This window comes from Melopsittacus undulatus, chromosome 20 (assembly GCF_012275295.1).
Source record: "Melopsittacus undulatus isolate bMelUnd1 chromosome 20, bMelUnd1.mat.Z, whole genome shotgun sequence".
NCBI classification, from domain to species: domain Eukaryota; kingdom Metazoa; phylum Chordata; class Aves; order Psittaciformes; family Psittaculidae; genus Melopsittacus; species Melopsittacus undulatus.
This window is the reverse complement of record NC_047546.1, coordinates 1,686,145-1,698,754: the sequence shown is the minus strand read 5'-3', so window position 1 is coordinate 1,698,754 and position 12,610 is coordinate 1,686,145. Positions and strand designations below refer to the sequence as shown.

Sequence of the window (12,610 nt, the reverse complement as noted above, 5' to 3'; positions counted from 1 at the left end):
TCAGCACAGACCTGCATCCATCCCAGCAGGAAAGCACCAGCCTTTGGGAAGGGGCCAGGGGCAGTTAATCCCTGCATGGGAAAACCTGAGGAACAGACATGGAAACACTCAATGCCAAAAGCACCTCAAGCAGGATGGGTGGAGGCTGCAGGAAGTGAGGAGAAGGCCTTGGGCTCCCCAAGACCCCCCCCCATGTGCTGGGAGCACCCCCAGAGCGTGAGCAGCAGCTCAGGGAGGGGATCCTGACCCTCTGCTGTGCTCTGTGAGACCTCAGAGCAGCTCCTAAAGGGGCTGCAGGGCCAGGCCAAGGGGAATGGCTTGAGCCTGCCCAAGGGGAGGCTGAGCTGAGCTCTTAGGCACAAGCTCTTCCCTGGGAAGGTGCTGAGCTTTAAGCTCCCTTCCAACCTGAACCATTCCACGACTGAAGGCAGAAAGCACACAGCAAAGCCACGTGAACCTCTCCCTTGCTCCTCTCCACAGGATAACCCAGCACCAGGGTCAGATCTGAGCCTCGGAGCATCCATCCGTGTCCTCCGTGGCTGCTCCCTGCCCATCTCCATCAGGTAAACCAAGAGAGCAAGGGAGGAGGTGAAGAGGAAGCAAGGTCCAACAGTGGAATGTGCTCAGCTTCATCCCTTGTGTCTCCCAGGGCACGAGGAAGAGGGAAGTCACCCAACACATTTACCTAAGCAGGCATTTCCCTGGAAACAAACCCAAGCCACAGCATGGGAATGATGGATGATCATCACTCTGAGCGGCTTTCATTGGAATACTAAAGCAAGGGAATCATGTGGAGAACACAACAAGGTTAAAGTCAAAACCCAGCAGGAAACGTGATGTGGGATCCCTGTATCCAGGGCCCTTTGCTACACTTCAAGAGCTATTTCCAGAAGGATTTTAGGAGCATTGAACTGCACCGGGATTCTCCATGGGGCTGCTGAGCAGGGCAGGACCTGAGCCAGGCTCCAGGCTCCATCCAAGCAGCACAAAGTCAATGCACGATCTTGGCCGGGCACCTCCACTAGCTCCGGGGGCAGAAAGGACCTGGGGGGGCCTCCGAGGGGGCCCCTTCAGATGGGAACCGAGGTGCCAAGATCCAGAGACCTGCTCCTGCCCTAACCCTAACCCTAACCCCACGTCCTCCTCTTGGCCTTGCAAAGCTCCACTCGGAGGCAGCAGGATGTGATCCATTGGACTCCAGCACCCCACATCCACCCGGGAACCGGGATGAGCCACGCTCCCCACCGCCACAGAGGGAACTGGATTGATCCCCTCCAGACCCGCACCAACCCCTGCCCTGACACTGCAGGTTACCTAACGCAGGCGAGAAGAGCCAAACCAGAGCCAGGATTAGCGCCGAGCCTGACCTGACCTAATACCTTCCTCCCAGGCGCTGAGCTCCGACTTAGGTGCTGTGCGAGGTGGGCATGGAGCAAGCAGCTTCATCCAGGGCAACAGTCACTGGATATGAGGAGGACAGAGTCAGAGCTGAGGGAGCTCTTCCCTATGGGACACAGGGAAGCTGGGGCTGCCCCATCCCCACCAGTGCTCCAGGCCAGTCTGGATGGGGCTGGGAGCATCCTGCTCCAGTGGATCCCTGCCCACGGCTCTGGATGAGCTTTAAGGCCCCTTGCAACCCACACTATTCCATGGCTCTATGGAGAAGAACCCAGCCATTGTGCATGACCTGATGCAGACAATTCCAGCCGTCAGGCTCAGCTTTTCCAGCCACACAACTTCACCTGATCCTGGTGGCTTTACTCGCCCTGCAAAGAGGAATCCAGCCCACTAAAGGAGGGATATTCACAGCCCATGGTCAGGCTCCAGCATCTCCCTCTTGGCACCTGCAGCTCTTTGACCACCTTGGGGAGCCCCAGCCTCAAAGCCCAGCTCTGAAGCCTTCCAGTGTGTCTTGGGCTGCTTCGGGACAGCGATGCCATCCCGATGAAGGGAGGTTTTCCAGCAGGGAAGAGGTGGATTTAAGCACACGCTGTTGCTCAAGAGGCAAAGCAACGGTTAAGCCAGAGGCACAGTGGAAGTTTATAAAACCGGGATGGTTTTCATGTGTTTAACTGCTGCTAAATAAAACCTGACCCTATTGCAGCGCCGCAATCACCTGCTTCCCTTCGCTCCAAATACAACCCTGCTCCTTCCAGCACCCACATCAGCCTAACCCTTGGGATGATGAACACGGGGCAGCCTCCAAGCCCCTGCGAGCCCTGGGACACAAACAGGGCAGCTTCAGCACATCCAAGGCTCTCCCTGCATCATCATCACCATCACTCGCACGCATCCATCCGAGCAATGGCTCAGACCCCGACACGGACCCCGTGAGCTGAGCTTAGGGAAGGAAACCTGGAGAGGGGCTCATAGGGACAGGCCAAGGGGAACGGCTTGAACCTGCCCGAGGGGAGATGGAGACGGGACCTTGGGCAGCTCTTCCCCGTGAGGGGCTGGGACACTGGGATGGGCTGAACGGGGGAGGTTTGGATGCCCCATCCCGGCAGTGTCGGGGCTGGAAGGGGTCCCTGCCATGGCTTGGGATGAGCCTCAGGCTCCCTTCACCCCAAACCGTTCCCCGGCCGCTGCCAACGGCGGCTCCGGACGATCCCAGCCCGGCTCAGCCTTCCGGGCCCTTCACCCCGACCACGGCCCCTCCGCTCCCCGGTAACCGGAGGCCGAACCCCCCCGAGCTCCTCACCCGCACGGAAACGGCTCCGGGCCCGCGGCCTCCCCCGGCCCCGGAGCTCCGCTTTGCTCCCGGCCGGCTCCGGAGCCGCTCCTGCGGGGCCCAGGCCGCTCTCGCCAGCCCCGGCCCCACGCACCGGGAAGCCCCATGGAGCCCCGGCAGAACCGGGACTCGGCCCCGCTCGGTACCGGTGACCCCGCCGCCCCCCCCCCCCCCTCAGCGGCAGGGCCCGGACCGGACCGGACCGGACCGGACGCAACGATCGCGGCGTTACCTGCGCTGGGCTCCATGGCTCGGGCGCGCTCCCGGCGCCGCCGCTGACCTGGGGGGGTGAGAGGGGGGGGGGACACGCGGCACCGCCCCCGTTCCTGCCCGGAACGCTTTAACGGGCGCACGCGGCCGTCACGCCCCGCCCCTCCGGGCTGAGCGTGGCCAATGGCGTGCGCCGCTGGGGCCACGCCCTCTGCCCCCCCTTCGCAGCAGCTCAACGGCGCCTGCGCAGGAAAGGGGAGAGAGGGAGCGCCACCATGCGGCCGGGCCGTGGCAGCGCAGCGGCGACAGTCCGGATGGGGACTGAACCCCCAAATGTGGGGCCTGAACCCCCCAATATGGGGCCTGAACCTCCAGATGTGGGGCTTGAACCCCCCAATGTGAGGCTTGAGCCCCCAAATGTAGGGCTTGAACCTCCAAATGTGGGGCTTGAATCCCCCAGTGTGGGGCTTGAACGTCCAAATGTGGGGCCTGAACCCCCCAATATAGGGCTTGAACCCCCCAATGTGAGGCTTGAACCCCCCAGTGTGGGGCCTGGACCTCCAAATGCGGGGCCTGAACTACCCAGTGTGGGGCCTGGACCCCCCAGCATTGTGCTTGAGCCCTCAGTGTGGAGCCCAACTGGGGCACTCAGTGCCCAGAGCAAGGAGCCTCACGGTGCCAGTGGCTCCACTGTGGGATGTGCTGGGAGACCCCAATGGATCCCAGTGGGGCTGCACAGCTCGGGGGTGTCACTGAACCCCGATGTTCGGGCTGGAAGGGAGCTCTGGAGCTCCCCCAGAGTGTGTCCATGGGGCTTTGGGATGGAGCCCCCAGCACCCCATGGGCAGCCCAGGCCAGGGCTCTGCCACCCTCAGCTCTTCCTCTGGTTGAGCTGACGCTTGGTGTGGTTCAGTTTATGGCCATTGCTCCTTGTCCTGTCCCTGGGTACCACTGGGTTAGGGTTAGGGTTAGGGCACCACCTTTGAGCTATTGATGCTCACTGATGGGATCCCCCTCACTCTGCTCCTCTATGACCCAGACCCAGCTCCTTGTCCCCAGGAGATGCTCCAGCCCCCCCAGCGCATCCCCGCAGCCCCATTCGCTGCTCTGCCCCATCACTGGGGGGCCGGGAGCAGCAGCATCATGCGCAGGGTTCAGCTGATCCCAGCCTCAATCGTGCCTTTGTTCCCTGCCAGCGCCCAGCCTTGTTTGTACCGCACACAAAAGGATTGTTGATGGTGGCCGGGACGAGAAAGGGCCAGCAAAGAAAGCACAGTTTGTACCGCCCGGCCCCCCCAGGGGGGGTCTGTTCCCCATTCCCGGCTGCTGTGTTTGTGCAAAGGAGGAGCCATGGAATCCACCAGGTTGGAAAGGCTTCTAGGGGCAGTGGGACAGAGCAGTGCTGTTGTGGGGCTTCAGGCGCTGCAGGGATGGAGGTTAAAGCGTGTGGGGACTCGCCTGGATTTGTTAGGGGACGCCGGGATAAAGAAGTGCCACAAAGAGGATCAGGGATGGGAGGAGAGGGGGATAAAGGCAGAGCAGCAGATGGTGAGCGGTGCTGAGACATTGAAGAAGTGAGGTGAGGCAGAGCCAGTGGTGCTGAACCAGCTCACTGGTGAGGAGGGATGGAGGATGATGCCACTGGCAGTGCTCAAGGCCAGGGTGGACACAGGGGCTTGGAGCAACCTGCTCCAGTGGAAGGGGTCCCTGCCTGTGGCTTTAGGTGAGCTTTTAGGTCCTTCTTAACCCAAACCCGCCATGATTCCATGAGGAAACCCAGGGATTGCAGACACAAAGTCTGTTTGGCTTCATGGGATAGCTCTGAACTGATCTGCAAAGACAACTCTCAAAGGCCTCTGCAAGAAAGAGCTTTTCTTGCCTTAAAAATCACTCAACTTTTGCTCAAAACCTTATGGAGTGGCCAACTGACATAACTGACATCCATACACAGATATCCATGCAAGTAACTGACATCTGTGCACATAACTGACATCCATACACATAGATATCCATGCACATAACTGACATCTATGCACATGACATCCATATAGCTAAATGACACCCATGCACATAACTGACATCCATACACATAACTGTCATCCATACATGACATCCATATACATAACTGGCATCCATACACGTAGATATCAATGCACATACCTGACATCCATGCATGTAACTTACATCCATACACATAACTGACATCCATACATGACATCCATATACATAACTGGCATCCATACACAGATATCCATTCACATAACTGACATCCATGCATGTAACTTACATCCATACACATGACACCCATACATATAACTGACATCCATGCACAGATATCCATGCACATAACTGACATCCCTGCACAGATATCCATACACATATCTAACATCCATACACAGTTTCCATAAGACAACTGGAGAAGATTCTGGACTCAAAAGCATCTTTAGTTGTTTATTTGCCCTCTTTTTCCCCCCTTGTTACTGTTGAAAGAGCAAACACAATCAGATGATGACAGAAGAATGAGGTGAAGTAAAGCATTGCACCTCCTGAAGTGTGCTCATGTTCCAGCAGGAACCCACCAGACTTACTGCAGGGCAGCTGAATGGATGCAGACACAGTTAAATGGAGGTACCTGGATTCACTCATGCCAGATAATGAAACAGGAACAACAGACATGCTTACTCATGGGGTGAAGAGTTCTTTCTGTAGCCCAAGGAGAAAAGCAGAGGGTTAAATGGCAGCTGACAAGCAAAGCTAAGAGGAAAACAAACTCATTTTTGGCTTGAAAGATGGAAACTCATCCAAACCTTCTTCCTTTGACAATAGCAGGAACCCTGGATGCTGTGGCACAAGATGTTTCAGCCACCAGCGTTGCTTTAGAGTAAGACCTGAGGCACAGGGAAAGGGTCAGGGTTCTCCCAAACCATAGGAAACCAGGCCAGGGCCTGGGATGCTGGAAATGTTCTGGCACCCAGGAGAGGGCCAGGTAAAGGAAGTGGTTCTGTAGTAATGAAAACCAGAGGAGGAAACTCATCACAGGACACAACTGGTTCCAGGCAACTCCTCTATTTGTCAGCATCTGCATGGATTTCAGCTCCCTTCTGCCTGCAGTGATCTGGTTTTCCCCTTGCCTCTATACTTAGAGATGTTCCTGCCCTTTTCCTGACACAAGAGGACAGGGATTTTGTTGGTGCTGACCTGAAGGTGTCCATTGCTAGGAGCAAATGGTTCGTTCTCAATCCATTTCCAGAGCTGGACTCACTCACGTCACCGGCTGGCCTGGTCCCTGCATCCCACAACACACACATGGATGGGGTGTAATGGGGAAATTCCAGGTATTTCTTTGGTGGAAAGGCTTCTCCTTGTAGGAAGTTTGCAGGAAGGTGCTATTCCTTTAAGGACAAAGATGCATTTAAGGAGGAGACAACACTCGGGGCTTATTTAGCTGAAAAAACCTCATCACTGACATGGTTACGAAAGCATTTCCAAAACAAACAGAGAATGAAATGGTATTTTCCAGACACTAAACCATTTACAACCTAAACAACAGAAGGCAATACTGGGGTTTAACTTAGCTTGCAATTATTATGCATGTAAAGCAGTACCTTTGGCTACTTAGAGTCCCCCCACTACCTCCTTAAATCAGTTTGAAGAGGAGAAGTAAAATCTGATGCCTGGAATTGGAGTTTTCCTACAGAAAATCTGACTCCTGGAAACCACATCACTGGTTTTGTACAGGAAAAAACCTTCCTGGCCTCTGAGCACTCTGCAGAAAGAGGAGCCCAAGGATTCTGGTCAGCAAAATGCAATGTAAACTGGGATTTCAGGTGATCAAAGTGCTTAAAGGACAACGGATGTGGAAGTTACTCCATGAAGAAAAGGGGGGTTGTTAATTGGAAGTGAAAGGCAGGACTTACTCCTTCATCCAGTTGTCTATAAATAGGGATGTGCCAGTGAGGGTGCGCTGGCTCTGTTGCCTGCGGCCCCTTTTAGCTGTGTCCCTCTAGGTATAGCACCTAATCCCTGCTGCTGTTCTTAGGGCGATTAGCAGAGGCTTCTTTGGGTGCTTGGACACGACCCAAGCAGAGCTGGTGCTGGGGAAGAGGATGGTGACCTCATTTTGTGCACTTGTAGCCCAGGAACCACCTGTGTGCAGGGGCTGCAGGGAGCAGCAGGGCCAGGGAGAAGGCTCAGAGTAGCTGTGGCTGCCCCATCCCTGGCAGGGCTCAAGGCCAGGTTGGACACAGGAGCTTGGAGCAGCTGCTCCAGTGGAAGGGGTCCCTGCCCGTGGCTTTAGATGAGCTTTAAGCTCCCTTCCAACACAAACCAGTCTGTGAACTTCTCCCTAAGATCTCATCTAGAGCTCCCCTCTTTCTGTGGTTTGATGTTCCACCAGGCAAGCAGATCTCTCCATTACAGCTACAGCTCACAACCAAGCCCATTTATCACCCTCTTTTACTGATGTTTCACGACAAAAAGCAGCTGGACTCTTCCTTGTGTGGACCGAAAGTGAGGCAGGGAGACAGAGATGTGTCTTGCTTCTGTTGCAGTTAGATGCCCCTGCAGCTCCGTGCCTGGGGATGCTGAGGATGAGCCTCCACCATGGACCACATCAAGTACCCAGCCAGCACCACGTAACCTGGGGCTCTGCTGCATCTCAGCCATAAGATCATGGCCAGAAGAGCCGGAGCAGTGAAGTCGGGTGGGTTCTGTGTGTGCTGGGGTCCTCCCAGTGCTCAGCTCGCAGGAGGAGGATGCGGAGCTGCCTCTGCTCCGCCCTCTGCCGGAGCGCTGCGGGAACTGCAACGCAGCCCGAACCCGTTTCAAGGGGGGCTCCTGCCCATGGGGATGCTGATGGTGAACTGGTTGTGGAATCTAAGGGTGCGGTGACTTCCCAAATGGTGATGTTATCCAGGAGCTCCCTCTGCTATCCGCGGTGTCTCCATGTTCCACGAGGCCACCCTTTTGATTTGTCTCCTTTTACCTGCTGATGTAAAAACAGAAGCTTCTTTAGTACTTGGAGCTTCACACCCAAGACATGACTCTGAATGCACACAGTTTCTGGTCTAATTTCTCTTCAGCTGAACGGCTCTGCTCAGTCTCCTGACACCATACAAGTGTTCCCACCCTCCTGCCCTTCCTCTGTTTATGTTTCTTGTCCAAGACAAACTTCCTCAACTCACTTCCTCACTCCTCAGCCCTCGACCACAAGGGAGGCTGCCTGCAGTTTTCTATGGGGCTTTCTAAATCCAAGGAGTGAAAAGGTTGTGGCTTGTGAGGAGAGAAACTCTTAGCTGTGTTCAGCTTAATGCTGCCAGGGGAAGGGTGATGCCTCTAAACACCTCCATGGGTCATCTCCACATGCAAGCCCTTGTATTGCTGGAGCATGGGGAATGTCTCCAAGCTTTCAGCAATAGGAAGTGCAGGCTGGCTGCTGTCTAAACAGAAAGAGCAACGAAACTTGTAGAAAGCAAAAGGAGATAACTCTTCTTCCTGTTAAAGCTGCATGGGCTGAGCTCTGGTGGTGCTGAGTAATTCATCCCCTGAGCCCACAGAACCAGACAAGCCTCTTCTATGCCTTTTCCAGCAGTGGAACAAGTGAGCAGTGTCTTCCCCATCCCTGGCTCTTCATTGGAGCTGCTGCATCACCAATAGGGGGGACCCCAACAGGACTGGGGGATCCATCCCCATCTCCAAGCACCTACTATGGGGAGAACAGGAGCAAAGTGAAGTCCACATCACTTCCCTGAGGACAAGGACTGGGCCTTTCCTTGATGAGGTTTAAGGACCACCCTATCCTCCTCCTCGCTGTAGATCCCAAAGCAGGGCAGAGTACTGGGGTTTTCCTGCACTGATGGGCATCATGGCTGCGAGCACTGGTGCTCACCAGCTCTCTGGGGGGCTTCATGCTGGGTCCCAGCCCCACGAGGCTGCAATGGAGAGGCAGCAGTTGGGATGCAGCCTCTGCCCCGCAGTATTGGGAGGTTCTGGACACTGTTACTGTACCTGAAACGGTCTTACTGGTTAGATCCTCTTTTGAGGAGAAAGACCTGTAGTTCTGGTACAAGCTTGCAACTGATGCTCTGCCCCCTTCTGCAGGGCTGTCTCCAGTGAAGCACTCAGCAGCACAACTCTGCTTGGAGTACTTTCCACACAAAACAAATCACATAGCAAACCCAGGAATTAGAGGCCAGTGCAGGGGCTCGGGTCTGAGTACACCTGCTCTGCACCAGGTATCAACTCCATTGTAGCAAAGGCTTCATGAACAGAAGCATGCAGCAACCTGCCCTAGTGGAAGATGTCCCTGTCCGTGGCAGCAGGTTGAGACTGGATGAGCTTTGAAGGTCTCTTCTAATCCAAACCATTCCATGACTCTAAATGGGATCCCTGTGTGTCAGCAGCTGTAAAGCAAGATGTGACCCCTGTGGACTGCGTTTTGTTCCCTTCACAGTGGTGGTGATGGGGTTGGGGTCCATGGGGTGCTGTGTGCATGGTGTCCTCAGGCAGGTTTGAGGCTGCTGGGCGTCCTGCTGCTGCGCATGAGCACCATTGAGTGAACTGCACGTGTGCTCTTGTGGTTTTCAAAGGGGATGTTTATCCGTTGTGGAAAGTGAATAAAGGTTTCCGGGTTCCTACTCTTGCCCCTGTTGAACAAAGCCTGCCTTGAAGGCGTGTAGGACTGCGGCTACATGGCGCAGGCTGGTTCATGGGGTCCTTGGGGAGCCACTGCATGTTGGAGTTTGGATTTGCCTGCAGAGAGCAGATGGGTGGCTGGGCTGGCAATGGTGCTGCTCTGCCTCCTCTGCATCACACAAGGTAAGGTGCTGGGTTCCCCAGGGTGAGGGAGCTGCACTGGGGGGAGATGGCTTTGGGGTTGGACCTTGGGGATGCGTTCATGGCTAAACCCTCCCTGTATCCTGCTCCACCTCAGCTCCTCCCATCCCAGGGCTGTGCCCATGGTGTGACCCACTGGCTCCCTTCCCATGGGATCCCTGGCATTGTTACCATGGAGCTGGGGGTGAGGAGCTCTCACCCGGGGGGGGGTGAGGAAAATGAACTCGGAAAAAACAATTCACTGCCACCAGTTAGTGTGAGGAAGAGGAAACACCAACAATAAACTGCCTCTGCAACGTGGCCGAGAGCACAGAGGTGTGCTCCACACTGCCCAGAGGAGCTGCGGCTGCCCCATCCCTGCCCGTGCTCAAGGCCAGGTTGGAGCATCCTGCTCCGGTGGAAGGGCTCCCTGCCCATGGCAGGGGTGAGGACTGGATGAGCTTTGAAAGTCTCTTCCAACCAGAAGCATTCCATGATGATGCTATGAATCAGTGTTACTTGTAATTTAGAATAATAGAAGGATAGAGTATGGGGTGGAAAGGACCTCAGGATCATCCAGTTCCAACACCCCTGCCATGTGCAGGGAGGCTCACACTAGACCATGTCACCAAAGGCTCCGTCCAGCCTGGCCTTGAACAGTGCCAGAAACGGGGCATTTACCACTTGTTTGGGTGCCTCAGCACCCTCACAGGGAAGAGCTTCTTCCTTATCTCCAAGCTGAACTTCCCCTGTTGAAGTCTGAACCCATCACCCCTTGTCCAGGCTGGCCAAGCAGCTCTGGTCTCCACTCTCCCAGCATCCCAGGCCCATCAGAAGCCATCATCAGAGGTGGTGGGGGCTGTTGACAGGGTGGCATATCTCAGTCCGAGCCTGCAAAGCAAAACCTCCTACCATGAAGTCCATTGGCGCCGCAACAACACCTTGAAACTGGCCAGCCGGGATGGCACTGGTGAGGTCTGGTACCGCAACAACAGCTACTGGGGACGCCTGGAGCTCTTCCCCAACAACACCCTGAAGATCAGCCACCTGCAGAAGAGCGACAGCAGCATGTACCAGCTGTACATGGAGGATGAGACGGGCAAGGGGGTCATTGAGAGCGTCCTCCTGACGGTGTATGGTGAGCTGGGGACGCGGGAGGGTTGTACCAGCACCCCGTGATGGGACATGGGAGAGGCTGTGACATGCTGGTGCCTCTTGCAGAGCTGGTCCCGAAGCCCACCGTGAATGCCAAAGTGATCAGGGGTGATGCAGAGCACTGTGAAGCAACCCTGGAGTGCTCAGTGGGGCTCAAAGCGGTGACCTATGAGTGGATCTCCCCCTCCAAGGCCCACTGGAACCGTACCAGCACTTCTGAGCTGCATGTGTCCCTCAGCTCCTCACCAGACACTTACACCTGCAAGGTCAGCAACCCTGTGTCCTCCAACAACGCCTCGCTGATCTACAGGCACCCCTGCTCCTGGACAGGTACTGCAGAGAGGGCAGAACTTGGGTGGGTGGTTGGGTGGGCTGCAAACCATGAGGACAGTGGGTCCCTGCCAGGCTGGAGGTGGCCCATGGGCTCCAGTGGGTCGGTGGCTGGCAGGAGCTTGTATGAGGAGGGGTTTGGGGGTCCCTGACAGGGCTCAGCAGCTCACAGCCCTCCTGTGCCCTCCAGGTGACTCTTCCGGTGCTGCCTCCTGTACCAGCACCAGCGTGCCGATGGCCCTGGCACTCCATCTCCTCATCCTCCTCCTCCTCACTCTGCCTTAAGGCCACTCTGCAGTTGATGTCTCCCCTCATCTCATCACCCCTGCTCCTGGATGAAGCCGCTGGCTGAGCTGGATGCAGAAGGATGCGGTTGCTCAAGGGAACCATCACAACCAGAGCTTGCTACAGCAGCACCCACCCAGTCCCTCCACATCTGCCTGCTTCCTGCAGCCCAAGCTGCTCTGTGCCTCAGTTTCCCTCCTCACCTGTTCTGCTCTGCTTTAGTTCGAGGTCACATCTCAGCTGCTGAATTCATGGTTACCTGCTCGGGACCCCTCTTGCTGGCCCCAAGACCTGCAGGAAGCCCAACCTGGACCTTTCCTAAGGCTCCCCATGGAGCTGCGAGCTCCCTGAGCATTGCCTGCTGTCCGTGATGCCCTTTGCATGCCTGATGAGCATCGTGCCAGAGCACCATGCGTTTGACCTGCAGCCAGGGCAGCAGCACCAGAGCAGAGCCGGGATGGCCCCTTTGGTTGCTCTGTGATGGAGGGGTGGGCAGCAGCTATGGGCTCTCCTGATGCACGGATAGACCCCACAACGGGTTTAAGCTCTAAAGTAGGTGTGCTTCCATTCAGTGCTGAGGTGCATGGGGATGGCTCCTCCAAAGCACGCACCCCTAAGGGCTGTTCTCCCTTTGCATTTGTTCTCTTAAGGTATATAGACATGAGGTTGCTCAATCCGCCTATACATATTGATTATCTATCCCGCTTCGTATTATAATGAGCCGGGAGGTCCTTTGCGCCTGCGCAGTGCCCCCTCTGGTCATGGGCAGGGGTCTCAGGATGAAGTAAATGGGTCTTCCTCTTAACCTTTACACCTTTTAACTTCACACACGGCCTTAGGGTCTGGTCGGCGCCCAGTCTGCTTCTCCCCCTCATCAGTAGTCAATGCCTTGGCACGTTAGGTACTTAGGACAGACAATACCTTTGTTTAAGCAAAGGAACTCTTTTAACCCCCTCTGTGTTACCCCTGTACATTGCTTACCCCTGGATCAGGGCCTTAGGATGAGCTTTAAGCTCCTTCCCTCCCAACCCACGCTGTAACCGGCCCAACCGCACCGCCGTCAGTGAGCCGAGCGCCGGAAGGGCT

The 12,610-nt window shown here is 55.9% G+C and overlaps 2 protein-coding genes across 3 annotated transcripts in view; one reads left to right on the top strand and one right to left on the bottom strand.

Annotated features, from left to right (window-relative positions):
- The window catches only part of OTUD7B (OTU deubiquitinase 7B), a 28,248-nt gene extending 25,195 nt beyond the window's left edge, over positions 1 to 3,053 (bottom strand). For both annotated transcript variants that reach the window (XM_034071116.1, XM_034071120.1), the window contains exon 1: positions 2,964 to 3,053. The gene's annotated coding sequence lies outside the window, so the exon portion shown is untranslated. The remainder of the gene's footprint in view (positions 1 to 2,963) is intronic.
- A 6,546-nt stretch (positions 3,054 to 9,599) lies between these two features.
- LOC101871149 (CD48 antigen-like) lies at positions 9,600 to 12,047 on the top strand. Its single transcript, XM_031054969.2, has 4 exons — positions 9,600 to 9,757; positions 10,572 to 10,892; positions 10,976 to 11,239; positions 11,430 to 12,047. Exons 1-4 carry the CDS (start codon positions 9,631 to 9,633, stop codon positions 11,522 to 11,524), a joined length of 807 nt encoding a protein of 268 aa, XP_030910829.2. The 5' UTR covers positions 9,600 to 9,630; the 3' UTR covers positions 11,525 to 12,047.
- The last annotated feature ends 563 nt before the right edge of the window (positions 12,048 to 12,610 follow it).